At 40.5% G+C, this 14,591-nt stretch overlaps 1 protein-coding gene across 1 annotated transcript in view; it reads left to right on the top strand.

The window, feature by feature from the left end:
- The window catches only part of ZBED4 (zinc finger BED-type containing 4), a 36,142-nt gene extending 26,502 nt beyond the window's left edge, over nt 1–9,640 (top strand). The window contains exon 3 of the mRNA XM_090042113.1: nt 4,408–9,640. Coding sequence (XP_089898239.1) covers nt 4,775–8,293 — 3,519 coding nt within the window. The 5' untranslated portion in view covers nt 4,408–4,774 and the 3' untranslated portion in view covers nt 8,294–9,640. The remainder of the gene's footprint in view (nt 1–4,407) is intronic.
- The last annotated feature ends 4,951 nt before the right edge of the window (nt 9,641–14,591 follow it).

Genomic DNA, 14,591 nt, shown 5'->3' on the forward strand with positions numbered 1-14,591 from the left:
TCTCACTAGGAAGGTAATAAAGCCCTGGAACAGGTTACCCAGAAAGGTATGGAATTTTCATCCTTGAAGAGTTAAGATCCAGCTAGACAAAGACTTGACTGGGATTATCTAGTTGGGGATGGTCAACTTTGAGCAGGGGACTGGAATAGAATAGCGTTTCTCAACCTATGGGTCGCAACCCAAAAGTGGGTCACGAGAATATTTGAAAGGGTTTTCACAAAAAAAAATGTGGGAAAGCACAGGTCTCCCCTTGCAGGCTGGTAGCATTCCAGCCTGTAAGGGGCTGCTTGGGGTGATTGGTGCTAGAGCAATGTAGTCAGGCTCCAAATCAATCCTTATTTGTCAGTGCAGGGGGAGGGAGCCCAGGAAACAATCCCAGGCTCCTCCTGTGCCAAGAAGTTGAAACCCAGGTACTCAAAATCAGCTGATTGTCGGGATCTGAAACTGGCCCCAGTCCATTTCCCAGCCCCAGCCAATAATCAACTGATTGTTAAAACCCCAGGGATACACACAGTTTTTACAGGTCCTGGCACATGGTTACTCTGAGATTAGGCCATTACAGCCTGTTCCCAAGGTCTCCATGCCCGGGGATGAGTGAAAACCCTGTGTGCTGCCCAGCTGGGAAGCACATGAGTTTTTACAGGTCCCAAGGTCCATGAACTGGTTCTGCGTGCAGCCGTATTAGGGAGGGGATAGCTTTGTCCCAGACCTTGGGGTTGCCCCATACTGAAGTAGACACTCAGCTGAGAGTGGCATCTGTCATGAGCCAATCCCAAGTGGCCATATGTTCAATTTAACAGGTGAGACAAATGAGCCACAGAGTTATTGTACATTATACAGTAAAAGCTCTGTTATCTGGCATGCCCCAGGAATGGGGGATGCCAGATAACAAAATATGCCGGTTAATTGAGTGGCCCCGTCCACCACTTCTCCCATCACATCTGGGGCATCCCTCCACCGCTCCTGCCGCATCGCTGCCTGTCCCGCGGGTCCTGTGGGCCTCGGGACGGAGGTGGGCCTCAAATGGCCCTGCGTAGCCCGTTATGCCCCCGGGTTGTTGGGGGCTTGGCAGTGCAGGCTGCTTTATCTTACAAGCCAGCATGTCAGTTAGTGGAGCATGCCAGCTTGTAAGATGCTGAATCATGCAGTTTTTACTGTATGTGGAATAACTGTGTAATTTGTTTATTCTTATAATATTCTTTAAATTGACTTGAATGTGTGGCTATGTAACTGCTTATGGCATAATGAACCTGTTGTCTCTTAGGCTAGGGACACATAAACCAGTTTAAGTGATCAGAACAAGATTTAAGTCTGTAACAGAACAGAAGTTCACTGCACATAAACCAGTTTCAAAATGGCTCAAACTGGTTTAAGATAAACTTGGTTGAATGTAGTATCAGACTTAACTGATTTGAGGCAAACCTGTTTATAGAACTTCTGTCCCAGACCCCTTCCTGGTTTAAGTTAAATCACAGTCCTCCAGCATCCCAGTATGCTTTTCATTCTGGGCTGGACTGTGCTGTGTGCTCCAGAGAGCAGGGATAGCTCTTTCCCTCTCCTCCCTAGGTGGAGCACTGTCATTGCTCTAGCTGGCTGAGAAGGGGTGGGGGCCTGCCCTTCGCCCTCCTTCCCCCGCCACTCGCTACTGAAGCAGAGATCCCTTCTCTCACAGCACAGACCCCAGCCAGCATCTGGTCACAGCCATGCCATCTCCATGCTTGCTAATCCTGAGAGGTGTCTGTGTATGTCTCCAGTTTCACTGGGACAAAGGCAGACAGAACAGTGTCTGCTTAGGGCTTTTTAGAGCTAGTCAGCTGGTAATGTCTGTCCTTCCCTCCTTGAAAAAAGCTGTTTAAGAAGAGCTTGAACTAATGTGAGAGTTTTTTTGTTTTCCTGATAGGCTGATAAACTTTGTGATATCAGCTCCCTGCTGGCTGGCTTACTTGCCTGTCAGTTTGCTGCAGACAGTATGAAGAAGGAGGGAGAGGGAGATTGCAAAGCTTAATATCATCAACAGATGCATGCACTCCACAGAAGCAGTCCTCTCCTCCTCCTGCCCGCCCCCTCACCCCTTTTTGCCTCAAAGTATTAGCAGGGGGGCTGGGATCTGGCAACACTCCCACCCTTTGAGCAGCAAGCCTGGAAGATTCTGGCAAGGGCTGCTTCCCCCTGCCTCTCCCCTCCCAGGCACACTTCAGCTGGGGGCTGTGTAGGCAAGGTGGGTGTTTTAAACCCCTCCCTAATCATAGCGTCCCATAGGGCCAGGCTACGCCCCTCCTCAACTCAGCACTATGAAAAGGAAGGGAGAGTTTGTTCTATCTCCCCCCGATGTGAGCCACTGCAGGCATGTGCCTGGATTTCTTGAATTCAAAAGTGAGTGTCTATCTACTTGTGGATCGGTTCAAGCTCTGCAGGTTAGACTCACCTGCAAAGATTAAATCGATTCAGGCTTTTTGAATGTCTGTCCCTATCTGTAAATGTAAAGTTAATGGTGCACCAATAGAGATTTTTTGGGCCAATGCCAATGGCTTCTTTTTAACGAGCCATATCAGCCAATACCGGTCTGATTGCCAATATGCGGCCCAGCAGCATGAAGAGCAGCATCTGGCTGGTATATCTGCTGTGGGGGAAGGCAAAGGGGGGAGATCAAGGCCTCCATGGTGAGGGCTGGGGCAGGCACTGCACAAGTGGACAGGGTGTGGGCCGGAGCCACAGCTCATCCAGGGAGCACGGCTTCCGTCACTTCAGACCCCAGAAGGGCATGGGGTCATGTGTCCCCCGGGTCTGCGCATGGAGTGAGGGCAGGTTGCCGCTGCAGGCTGGGGCCAGGCATGGTGACAGGCTCTTCCCACTGGGGTTTGGGCCAGGCTGTGCTCAGGGTGGACGAGTTTGGTGCTGGGAGGGGGGTTATGGCAAATTTTGGGGTGGCTGTAGCATAGCCCCAGCCCAGTCAGCCACCCCCCTCCGCCCCCCGCCGGCAGTGCCCCTGGGCCGTCTGCAGCAGCAGCCCTCCCTTACCTAGCACGTAGATCCAAGGAGTACCTCCCCCCTATGCCCTCTTGGGGTGTGTGCAGCAGCAGAAGTTGTGCCCCCTGGATGAGTCACTCATGGCTCCATCCTGTGTCCCACCCGATCCCAGCTGTGCAGCCCCTTCCCTTGCCCCGCTCCCTCCCTCATCGTGGGGGGCCTCAATCTGCCCTCTATCCCGTGCCCCTTCCCCAGCAACAGGCTTACCAGCCAGATGCTGCTCTTCATGCTGTTGGGCCATGCTTCTGAACACGTGTGCTGTGTTGTGCATGCACGCCACGTTTATCAGCAACATTGTCGACCACATCAGCCAAAAAAAACCAATTGCCAATAATGTCAATTTTCCTTTTATTGGTGCTGATACAGTATGGGACCCATGTATCAGTACACCTCTAATGTAATGTGTCAGGTGCTAATAGACTTGAACAGCCAGGATGAACCACAGAAACTTTACTGAAGGAAGCCTCTAGCTGGATTTTAAGCTGTGGTCATTTACAGTTTCAGTTTTGATTGCTTTCTGTTTTGTGATTTCGTGTTACTGTTAGGTTGTAAGATTAAATAAAAAGGGGCAGGAAACAGGCAGAGTCTAAGCCTGAGTTGTGAGTCTGGAAGCCTGCATTTCTGCAAACAAGGCAACTATCCCTTTCATAGCAGAAAATGAAGCTGCTGACAAATTTGAGAAGCTTTCTCTGTTTTTCTTTTTTGCTAATTACTCCAGGAGTACTTTACTGTTTTAGGTATACTGGTTGCAGCTCTGTATGCAAAGGTGTGCTTTGTACTACTCATTTACAAAGTTATCTCACATGGGGAAAACCAGGCTCTTCTGGATCACTGAATTTTAGGACTGTGTCTGTATTTATGCTAGAGGCTTCTGCTGGTAAAGCTAAGTTGGTCAGGGAACATGTTTCTTTACACTCGTGATTTATTTCGTTCTGCTGACAGAAGATCTTAGCACAGACCTGGCCTTTATGTAGTTTTCTTATCCAAAATAAATAGTCATTATATTTAATCATAAAAAATTAAAAGATGATGTGAAGTTTTGAGTTTGTGAGGACTGATGTTTCAGAGGACAAGGTAGGTAATATTTCTATAAAAGCTATTTAGTATCTGCCCTCTAAATTACAACAGCGTTGGAGCAGGAATTAAATCATGGAAATGTGCAAGAAGATTGTAAATTCCACTCTGAGTTCAGATCTTAGTAGCAGTGTTAATTTATAGTGCTCCTACCAATGCCTGTCTGTTTTTCTGCACATGTAGATGCATGGAATAATGGAGATTTTTTTTTATAGTAGATACTATAATGTTGAAATGGAAGAAAAATGGGAGATATTTAATGTTTACATTTCTCATGTCTGATAATTGATATCTTACTTTTTTTAGATGGTGTAAAGCAGTCAGAATTACACAATCAAGATGAACAGCATGGCTTCCTTGATGAGGAAAACAATACATCCAGTTTATAAGCCCATGTCTACAATATGAAGCATTTTATAGTAGCTGTGTTTGAGAACATAAGCTGCAATGTCCTGATCCTGGAAAAAAATGAGATTTCATTAATTAAATCTAGAATTTTTTTCAATGTCATTTTAATCATATGTGTACAACAAATATAAAATACGAAAACCAAGGATTATAAATGATACATTTCTGTTTGTGCATAATACAGGATATATCATTTTAAATCAAATTTTAATACTTTTTTAGTTTGTTTATTAATTCATGAAGACTGAACAAAGAGACGTTAACCATGGAAAATAAGGCAAATTCCCCTAGAATGGACAGTAATTTTGTATTGGATAAAATCAACAATTTAAAGGTAGAGCAAGAAGATGATGTTATTAATTGTACTTTGGAAAGATTTGATATAAAAACAGAACAGGAAGATTTCAAACATACTGACAGCAGTGATGAGCAAGAAGACAAAGAAAAAAATTTCATTACCCACAACCCCAGCAAATATTTATCTACAGAAAATGAAGATGATTACGGATCTCTCTTTTCTCAGTACAGTAACACTCTGTATGATGTAGCAATGGAGGCTGTGACACAAAGCCTCCTTTCGGGCAGAAACATAAGCTCCAGGAAAAAATCCCCTGCATGGAATCATTTTTTTATATCCCCTAGAGACAGCACTAAAGCAATATGTATGTACTGTATGAAAGAATTTAGCAGGGGTAAAAATGAAAAGGACCTTAGTACAAGTTGTCTTATGAGGCATGTTAGGAGAGCCCATCCTACTGTACTTATTCAAGAAAATGGAAATATGCCAGGTATATCTTCCTTTTCTTCACCTACTTTGTTACTACCACCTCAGTCTGCGGACATTGGAGAATTGAGTACTGTGTTATCACCTTTAAAACTGGTCAAGAAGATTGCTTCTAAGATACCATCTCCAGATCGAATAATTGAGGAATCTATTTCTATAGTTTCTGCTGAAGATATACCAGATCTAGCAGTTTCTGAAAAATGCAGCAAAGAAGCCACCATGGTTGGGTCATCCCCACAGCTACCCAATAGCCAGTATGATGAAATTGTGGAGAATGTAGCAGAAAAAACTGTTATGATTCCAAAGAATACATCAGGTTCCAGGAGAAGGTCTGCTGTCTGGAAACATTTTTACTTATCACCTCTGGATAATTCTAAAGCAGTTTGTATCCATTGCATGAATGAATTCAGCAGAGGAAAGAATGGAAAAGATCTTGGAACCAGTTGCTTAATAAGGCATATGTGGAGAGCCCACCGTTCAATTGTTTTGCAAGAAAATGGAGGTGGCACAAGTATACCACCTCTCTATTCTGCTCCTCCAACTTTGTTGCCTTCTTTACTGCCCTCCGATGGTGATGTAAATTCGATGTCATCCTCTCCTGGAAAACTGCTTAAAGAATCAACTTCTGTTTCTTCCTCGCCAGACAGAATGACTGAAGAGATTCATTCTAATTTGCCTTCAGGAGATATTTTAATGGAAGACTCATCAGTTTTGTCATCTTCTGATGACATAGGTGAAGCCTCCCTTGCAGCTTCTCTTGAGAAGCATTGTGAGGGGTTAAGTCCATTGATATTTGAACCTAGTGCTGTGTTTCAGCAGAATAAAAGGATGATGAAAAAGCTTAAATCAGAAGTTTGGCATCATTTTTCAGTGTCTCCTGCAGACAGTCTAAAAGCGGTGTGTAAACATTGCAATTGCATGGTAAATCGTGGGAAAAAAGGAGATGTGGGCACAAGCTGCCTGATGAGACATCTATGTAGACGCCACCCTGAGGTGGTTGGGAACCAAAAGAGTTTTCTAGATTTTAGTTTGGCGAATTCTCCGTATGCTACTTTGGCTTCTGCAGAATGTTCATCCTCAAAGTTGACTGACTTACCCACCATGGTTACAACAGATAATCAAGTTATATTTCCTGTTAATAGCAAGAAGACCTCAAAACTGTGGAATCACTTTTCAATATGCTCTGCAGATTCAACTAAAGTAATATGTATGCACTGTGGACGTACGATTAGTCGGGGGAAAAAGCCAACAAATTTAGGTACAAGTTGCCTTCTAAGACATTTGCAGCGGTTTCATAACAATGTGCTGAAAACTGATGCCTCAGAGACAGTATTGCCCTCTCCTGCAGATAATCACATGCCATTGAGTACAGAATTATTAGGACCTTCAACCTTTGATGAAACCAATGACAAGTTTTGTGACTCTCACCCAGTTGCCAAAAAAATCACAAGTCTTGTAGCTGAAATGATTGCACTGGACCTTCAGCCATATTCCTTTGTAGACAACATTGGCTTTAACAGGCTGCTTGAATACTTGCAACCTCAGTATTCCTTACCTTCACCATCTTATTTTTCTAGGACAGCGATTCCAGACATGTATGATAATGTAAAACAAATAATTATTTCACATCTTAAAGAAGCTGAAAGTGGAGTGATCCATTTTACATCTGGAATATGGATGAGCAACCAAACAAGAGAATATCTGACCCTTACAGCTCATTGGGTAACGTTCGAGTCCTCATTTCGACCACAGTGTGAAGATTACCACTGTTCAGCACTTTTAAATGTTGCACAGATCGATTGCGATTACAATGGCATCAGTATTCAAAAGCAACTAGAATATTGGTGGGAAACCTGGATTACTTCTATTGGCCTTCAGATCGGGATTACTGTTACTGATAATCAGAGTATAGAAAAAACTTTAAATGAAGGTGATCATTCGAGTGTACAGTGTTTTGGTCACACTATTAATCTCATAGTGAATGAAGCTATTAAAAGTCAGAGAATGGTTCAAAACTTGCTTAGTATTGCAAGAAAGATCTGTGAGCGTGTTCATCGGTCAGCAAAAGCAAAAGAGAAATTAGCAGAGTTACAAAAAGAATACGAATTGCCTCAGCACCAACTGATTCAAGATGTTCCATCCAAGTGGAATACATCATTCCATATGCTTGAACGCCTAATTGAACAGAAAAGAGCAATTGATGAAATGTCAATAGAGTGCAGCTTTAGGGAGCTAATAAGTTGTGATCAGTGGGAAGTTATGCAGTCTGTCTGTCATGCTCTGAAACCTTTTGAAGCTGCAAGTAGAGAGATGAGCACACACATGTCTACTTTAAGTCAAGTGATTCCAATGATTCACATACTTAACAGGAAAATAGAAATGTTGTTTGAGGAAACAATGGGTATAGATACCATGTTAAAATCTTTGAAAGAAGCTATGGTGAGTAGATTGTCCTCCACACTTCATGATCCAAGGTACATTTTTGCTACACTTTTGGATCCACGTTATAAAGCATCCTTATTCACAGAAGAGGAGGCTGAACAATATAAACAGGACTTAATCAGGGAGCTGGAAATAATGAGTTCTACCTCAGAAGATGAGAAACCTGTTTCCAATGGATGTGATATAGGTTCACCATCTGCAAATTCCTATGGGGAAGATAGTCTGTGGTCACTAATGGGTGACATGAAAAAATCAAAAGATCTAAGAGAAAAAGTAAAGTTACCAGAGGAAATGGTGCTTTCATACTTGGAGGAAGAAGTGCTTGAGCATAACTGTGATCCGCTAACTTACTGGAACTTTAAGAGGTCATCTTGGCCGGTGCTGTCAAAATTGGCCGTTAGATTCTTGGGTTGTCCACCCAGCATTGTTCCTTCAGAGAGATTGTTCAATACATCCAATGAAAACAACAGCTTTAGTCAGTCGAGGCTAATGATTGAACACTTTGAAAAACTTATCTTCTTGAAAGTGAATCTTCCCTTAATATACTTCCAGTATTGAAACTATTGAACAAACTGCCAGCTAAAACTATTGTTGCTCACTGGATATTAATTATCTGTAAGTTGGATTGTTGAACTGCTCCAGTAGGGGCCATGTATGACATCTAATCAATGACTGTAATTCCAAATTTTAGTTTCTTTTTTCAGCTTTCAATATGTCTACATGTGCCTTATTCATAGTTCTTCAGGCCAGATATTGTATATATGTTTTTTTAAAAGTTCACACTAGAAATAGTCTGTCTCGTCAAATTATACAAAATTACGTAGGTTTTAATCCATAATTGTACATGAACTTTAAAAAACTCAGTCCTGTTTTAATAGAATGGCAAAAAAGATGTAAACAGTTCTATTCTGTAGTTTTTTATTCAATTATTATGTAAAAACCATAAACCAGGTACTGTATTTTAGTTAAACATTGCTTTAATTTCAACAAAACAGCTTTTGTAGATGTCAAAAGAAAGCTGTACATAAAGGTGGAGTTCAAGCCATCTTTTTACCTAGCAGTTTTTAATTGCAAGCCCTAAAATACAAAAAGGGTAAGAAGAAATATTATGGAAGATGTGTTTACTATTACAGGAGACTGTTGACATTGTATCTGAAAATAAAGCTAAATTTAGAGGTATTATGGAATGTCAGACAGTAATCTGTAATAAAACTTCCCATTTGCTATTTTGTTCAGGTTTTACATTGTAACTGAACTACAGAAATATTCTGGGTATTTATATAAGCTCTTTTTGGAAGTTTTATCAAAGTTTGTGTAATAATGGTTGTTATTTAATGAAATGTATAAAAAGGCAAGAAACAGCAAAAAAAATCTAATGTCAATCTAAAGCCTTTTTAATCTGTAGTGCATCAAAACTATAAGGTTTGCTGGTGTAAAAAGTAAGCCTCATTTTCCCGTGTGATTACAGCTGTGTAGAACAACCCGTCTTAAAATTCCTAGTACAAAAATCATGAATTACCTGATTTGCAGGAATAGCCTTATGGATATGGTGCACTGCTTAGAATTTTATGTAGTAGGAATGATTCATAATTGACAGTGTCCATCAGGCAAATGAGATGTTGTAGAGCCCTCAAAACTACACAGTAAGGCAAAAATAGCCAGCATTTGAAATTTTTAAGAAGGTTCTCCATTTTTTTAATACTAAAATTTCATCTTCTCATTTCAGTTTTAATTAAATACTTTTGGGAAACAAGTCATTCATTTGCCTATGACCTTTTTAGAAAAAGTTGTAGCTTTGTTAAAATACTGTACCTATGCCTAATCTAATTTTGCATTTACTATGTTTTAGTGTATTTATAAATGGTGAACTCCGTTTCTGAAATTAAACATTTTATTTGCAATTTTCTAGTGCTAATGAATATGCCTTTTTCTTTTTGGATAAGCCTAGAAAAAAGTCGTTAAATGAAAACTGATACAACCAAAGTACATAGAACCATAAATTCAATTTAAAATGCTATACAAAGAAAAGATTAGATGGTATGCGTAGCTCTGGTCTTCAAAGGCAAGTTTCTGCAGCTGCTTGGGTTGAATAAATTTTTAATGCAAGTGTTCCAATTGATTTCACTGAGATCATTTGATTATTTTAAATAAAGTTTGCTGAATTCTTCTCCAAATGGCATAAACTTACCACACAACACTCAGCAAAGCATTTTGCAAATAAAGTGACAACTAAAATTATTTTAAACTGCATTTATAGTGAATTTGCTGATACTAGTGTGTGGTGTTGGTAATCTTTTCCCCTTAAATTTTCAAGGTAATCTTGAGAGGGAAGTATGGCATAAAATCTGGACTTTTGTGGTTGAATGCAAAGAGTACTTATTAAGAGTGCTGTCTTGAAGCAATAAATAACACATTTCAAACAGAACTAGTTATTGGGAAGCTTGTTTTACATAGTTGCTAGTTAATTATTACCTTAGTTTTCCACTATATCTACTGAACATAACAACAACCTTGACCTTTGTAGTAAGATGTTACAGATCTCTGAAACTTCTTTGTGGTAAGAGACATAGTTTGAGAACAAAGGAATTTTTAAAACAAGGAATTTATTATTCACTCAGGGCTAAGCTGTGCTGACTGGATATAGCTGTGTGCTAGACGCACTGTCAAGCAACACCACACAAGATGAGTGCTGGGAAGCTAAAAGCCTCCTGGAGGTTTCTAGTACCCCAGAAGTGTGCACCTATTTGCTGCACTCCTCAATGTGCCCTGGAAATCGAGGTAGCAGTTCCTGTGCTCCTGTGGCTGTGCAAACTGGAGTTTTTCAGTTTGTTTTATTTTAGTATTTTTAGTGCGTGTAACCTTTTGAATCCTTTTTGGTTTGAGCCTCTTTCATAGATTTCATAGACATTAGGGCTGGAAGGGACCTCGGGAGATCATCGAGTCCAGCCCCCTGCCCAAAGGGCAGGAAGTCAGCTGGGGTCATAGGATCTCTTGTGGATTTTGAATGGGCAACAGCAATTCAAAGACTATCCATGCTTATTAACTTATAGGAGCTGGCTTCACTGAAACCAGAACCTGGAAATGTGGGGCTGACTTTTACACCAGTCAGAACTGTATACAACCAAAACAATACAGTAATAAAAATAGTTAAAAAAAAAAAAAAAACAATGTCCAAAATAAGGCTTGTTACTTCAATAAGAGTGGTAGAAGCTTGCACACTTCTCAATTTCAGACATTTACTGACAAAAGGACTGCTGGAGAGCTTTTGGCGATATATCAAGGTAAGAAATTCATTTTATTTTAAATTTTAATGCCAGCTTGCTATGAATAGTTTCCTACATGTTTCCTTTAAAATGAGGTAACATGTCAACCCTTTCTTTTTTCCAAATTCAAAGAAATTTAAAAAAACTTCTGTAGTTGCAACTTGGAATATTTTCCTGATTTCTCAGCTCCCAAAAAGGCAAAAGCCCCTGCAGGTCAGTAGGAGTTTTTGCCAAGAGGGTTCTGTCCAGAATTGGGTCCTGTAGCAGGCCCATGCTGGCAGAGAGAACTTAGTTCCAGTGTGGTGTTCCAAAACAAAAACAAACCCTTTTTTCCAACAGCAATTTAGCTACCCAAAGAAACAGATGCAGTCTGTGGAGTTTTCTTTAAAAGCACACACATGCTTTGACATGTAGTTAATGATATTTATGATGATGATAACTCCTTAAAGAACTTTGATCATATGACTGCCACAAGAGTGGCCAGGAACAAACAAACAGTTGGGGTATATATGCACTGTAGAGCAAGAAGATATGTCTCTAGATTAAAGCAGATAAAGTGACTACCTTGAAGAAAAAATATCCTGTTAATAAAAATTTACCTGAGTACCTAATATAGTACAATTTCTTTTTATAATAAATGAATAAAATGTGCAGAATTTAGTTCTAAGTAGTTAGGCTATGTTATATATGAGAATATAGTAACTAACACTATGTTTTGTCCCAAGTTACATGTGTGGTGATGCTTACTGAAATGAATGGAAATTGAAGGCAAAATCTGAGCTGTGCTTTATGCACTAAAACGTATCTTGCATGAGCATATATGTACATCTGGAATCTGTAAATCATAAACATTCTGACAGAGGAAACACATGTCTGGCAGTTAAAGACACAACCACTGGGATGCCTCATATTTCTGCAATGGGTCATTCAACAAGAAATGGCGGAATCCCAGGGCAACATACACATATTCAGTTTCCACTGGGAGATTTGCTGCTCTCCCAGGAGAAGGCACAAATGTATAAATATTTTTTTAATGTTTTTTCTCCCACAGCAAAAATGGTCGTTCTGGGAGGAAAATAAATTGGGAGCAACCTGAGTGCAATGGCTCCCAGGAGAATATGCCTCAGAAGAGTACCTGGACCGAACATCTGTCCAGGTACCTAGCCCAAGAGAAGGGGATGTGTTCTATTACCAGCTTTTTCAGTAGGTCAACCACTACATCCTGGTATTGACCCAACTGACACCTCATCCTTGTCACTGACCTGGCAGCCCCTCTACTGCCTGTCACTTGCCGGGCAGACTTCACATTTCCTGCCCTGACTATTGTACTTGTTTTAGGGTCCCCTGCAAGCCAGTGTCATCACTGCAGGCTTACTGCGCAAATGTCTGTCCCAGGGCACTCTGTATAAAGTTTTCCTACTGGGAGAACAAACCTGGGAGCATTCTCCCAGATCATTTGACTGTATGTACATAACTGAAAGTTCCCTTGCTAAATATTATCTTAGATTCTAATTACTAGGATTCTGCCTGTTCTCTCACAAAACAATTCCTGGTTTAGCATATAGTACTTACCTGCATACTTCATGTATCTCTAAAAGTTAGCCCTCCAAAGTTAAGGTGCATGTCTTAAATAGGGAAGCTAATAGTTCTTCACTGGAGATGCTGTGCTGTAATAGCTGCTACTTTGCTCTGGGCCAGAAAAAAAAAGTGGAGTAGTCCAGTGTTAACCCTCTCACAACTGCTCCTCAATTAGCAGCGGCTTTTGGCTACTCAGCCAATGATCTGATTGACTGTGAGTGAGCTGCTGCATGCAGTCACCTCTTAAGCATGACTGGAAAAATATTTTCTATGTTGTTTTCTTAAAATACGTCGTATCTGGGCGTGTATGGTATGCAAGAAAATATGGTACTTCCCTCCATCAGGTTCTTGGCCCAAATGAGCAGTGTGTCCATATACAAGGCAGAAATACACCCCAGGACTATGACCTTACAAAAACTTGAGGCAAACCAGCTAGTTCCCAATTGTCATATGAAGAATGAATGTATTTTGACAAAGACCTTGAACTTCACATGGGACCCAACTCTGCCCGTGTTAAAGATCTGAAATACACATTTAATATAATTACATTGTAATTCTACATTGGACATTGTTTACATTAATGAACTTAAATCCGAGCTGGCTATTAAAGATACATATCAGAAAGACCAAACATGCATCTCGGTGTATCTTATTAAGGCAAACAAATATTGCACGTTTCTTACATTTTCAGTGTTGTTTGAGAATCTTATGAAAGAGCTCTCTGTGTTCCCTATGTAAACTACATTAAATATGAAGCTGTGACTAATCGTGTGACCAGCTACCAGAGGAAGCTGTAGTCAAATATCTTGCTTATTTTAATATTCTGGTTTGTGGTATGGTTGTCTCACTGCACTTAAACTTACTGGTGCAAAAAGAATCAGCATTCAAAACTTCAGGGGGAAAATATTTTTGAAGAGAAGCAGGTTGAGGATGGGGGTGGCAACAAAAAAAAAACTTTGTGCTCCAAAAATTAGGTCAAATAGGAAAAATCCCTCAAAATTAGAAAATTGCAGGTCTTCTCTTGCACAGACCTACAGGCTTTGCAGCACAGATATTCTCTCCAGAGAAGAACAGACAGTATTATTTTAAACAAACCAAACCAAGCCACATTTTAAAAAACCACACAACTTTATAATTAAGTTAAAACTGTAGCAAATATGATTTGCCTAGATGTCATCTTTCCGAAAGATCACGGTTAATGAGAAAGGTATGAAGAATTAAAGTTTCACAAAAAGTCAATCATATTGAAGCAAAAATTATTTTAGCTCTGCCTCATATTCTCTTGCATTCCTTTCTGCCCAGTCACCTAGCTTCAAGAGGAGTGTGCACCTAAACCAGCCTTTAGCCCGCTGGTCAGTGCACTCTTCTAAGTTGAGGAGAGAGTAGGAAATGCTGGGCAACTGCTTTAAGAGCTAGCATTTTTTGAGGGGTGTCTTGAGTAAAAAGATTTTACCCACTGTGTTACACCATTCCAGGTAAAAGGGGGTCAGCAACATCTTCAACCCCATTTAAAAAGTATTAAATGAGCTCTGCTCAGTTCTTTCAAATGGAGTGAAAAAACTTCCCTGTCATTATGAAAAAAAATCCAGGCTCTGGCTCCTGAGTATACTGAAGTCCCTAAACTCCGGAGAAGTGGCATTTCAGACATTCAGTTTTCCCTATGGGCTAGTTCTAGGCAAATCCCTTAATGTACCACATTTTTGGATTGTCCTGAGGCAACTCTCCCCAAAATACAGGGAGCACTTCACTCAGGCCTTTGGAGTCTACTCTGGGGGAAGGTGCTTAAATCCTTTACTGGATCTATCCTTGGTAAAAAAAATTGCCTTTGCATCTTGAAAACTTACACTTGCATATCCTTCTTTCCTACTAGAATTATTTAATGCTGAAAATCACTCTGGGGGAAGTTAGTATTCTTTGAAAGAGGAATCAGATGGATGGTGCCTTACCAATGGCAATTTTGAAAAGCCAAATACCGAACTAACAAGTTTTGCAGGTCAGCCTTTCCAAAACTCATT

The sequence above is a fragment of the Crocodylus siamensis genome, chromosome 4 (genome assembly GCF_052110815.1).
Source record: "Crocodylus siamensis isolate JL-2025a chromosome 4, ASM5211081v1, whole genome shotgun sequence".
In the NCBI taxonomy this organism is placed as follows: Eukaryota; Metazoa; Chordata; order Crocodylia; family Crocodylidae; genus Crocodylus; species Crocodylus siamensis.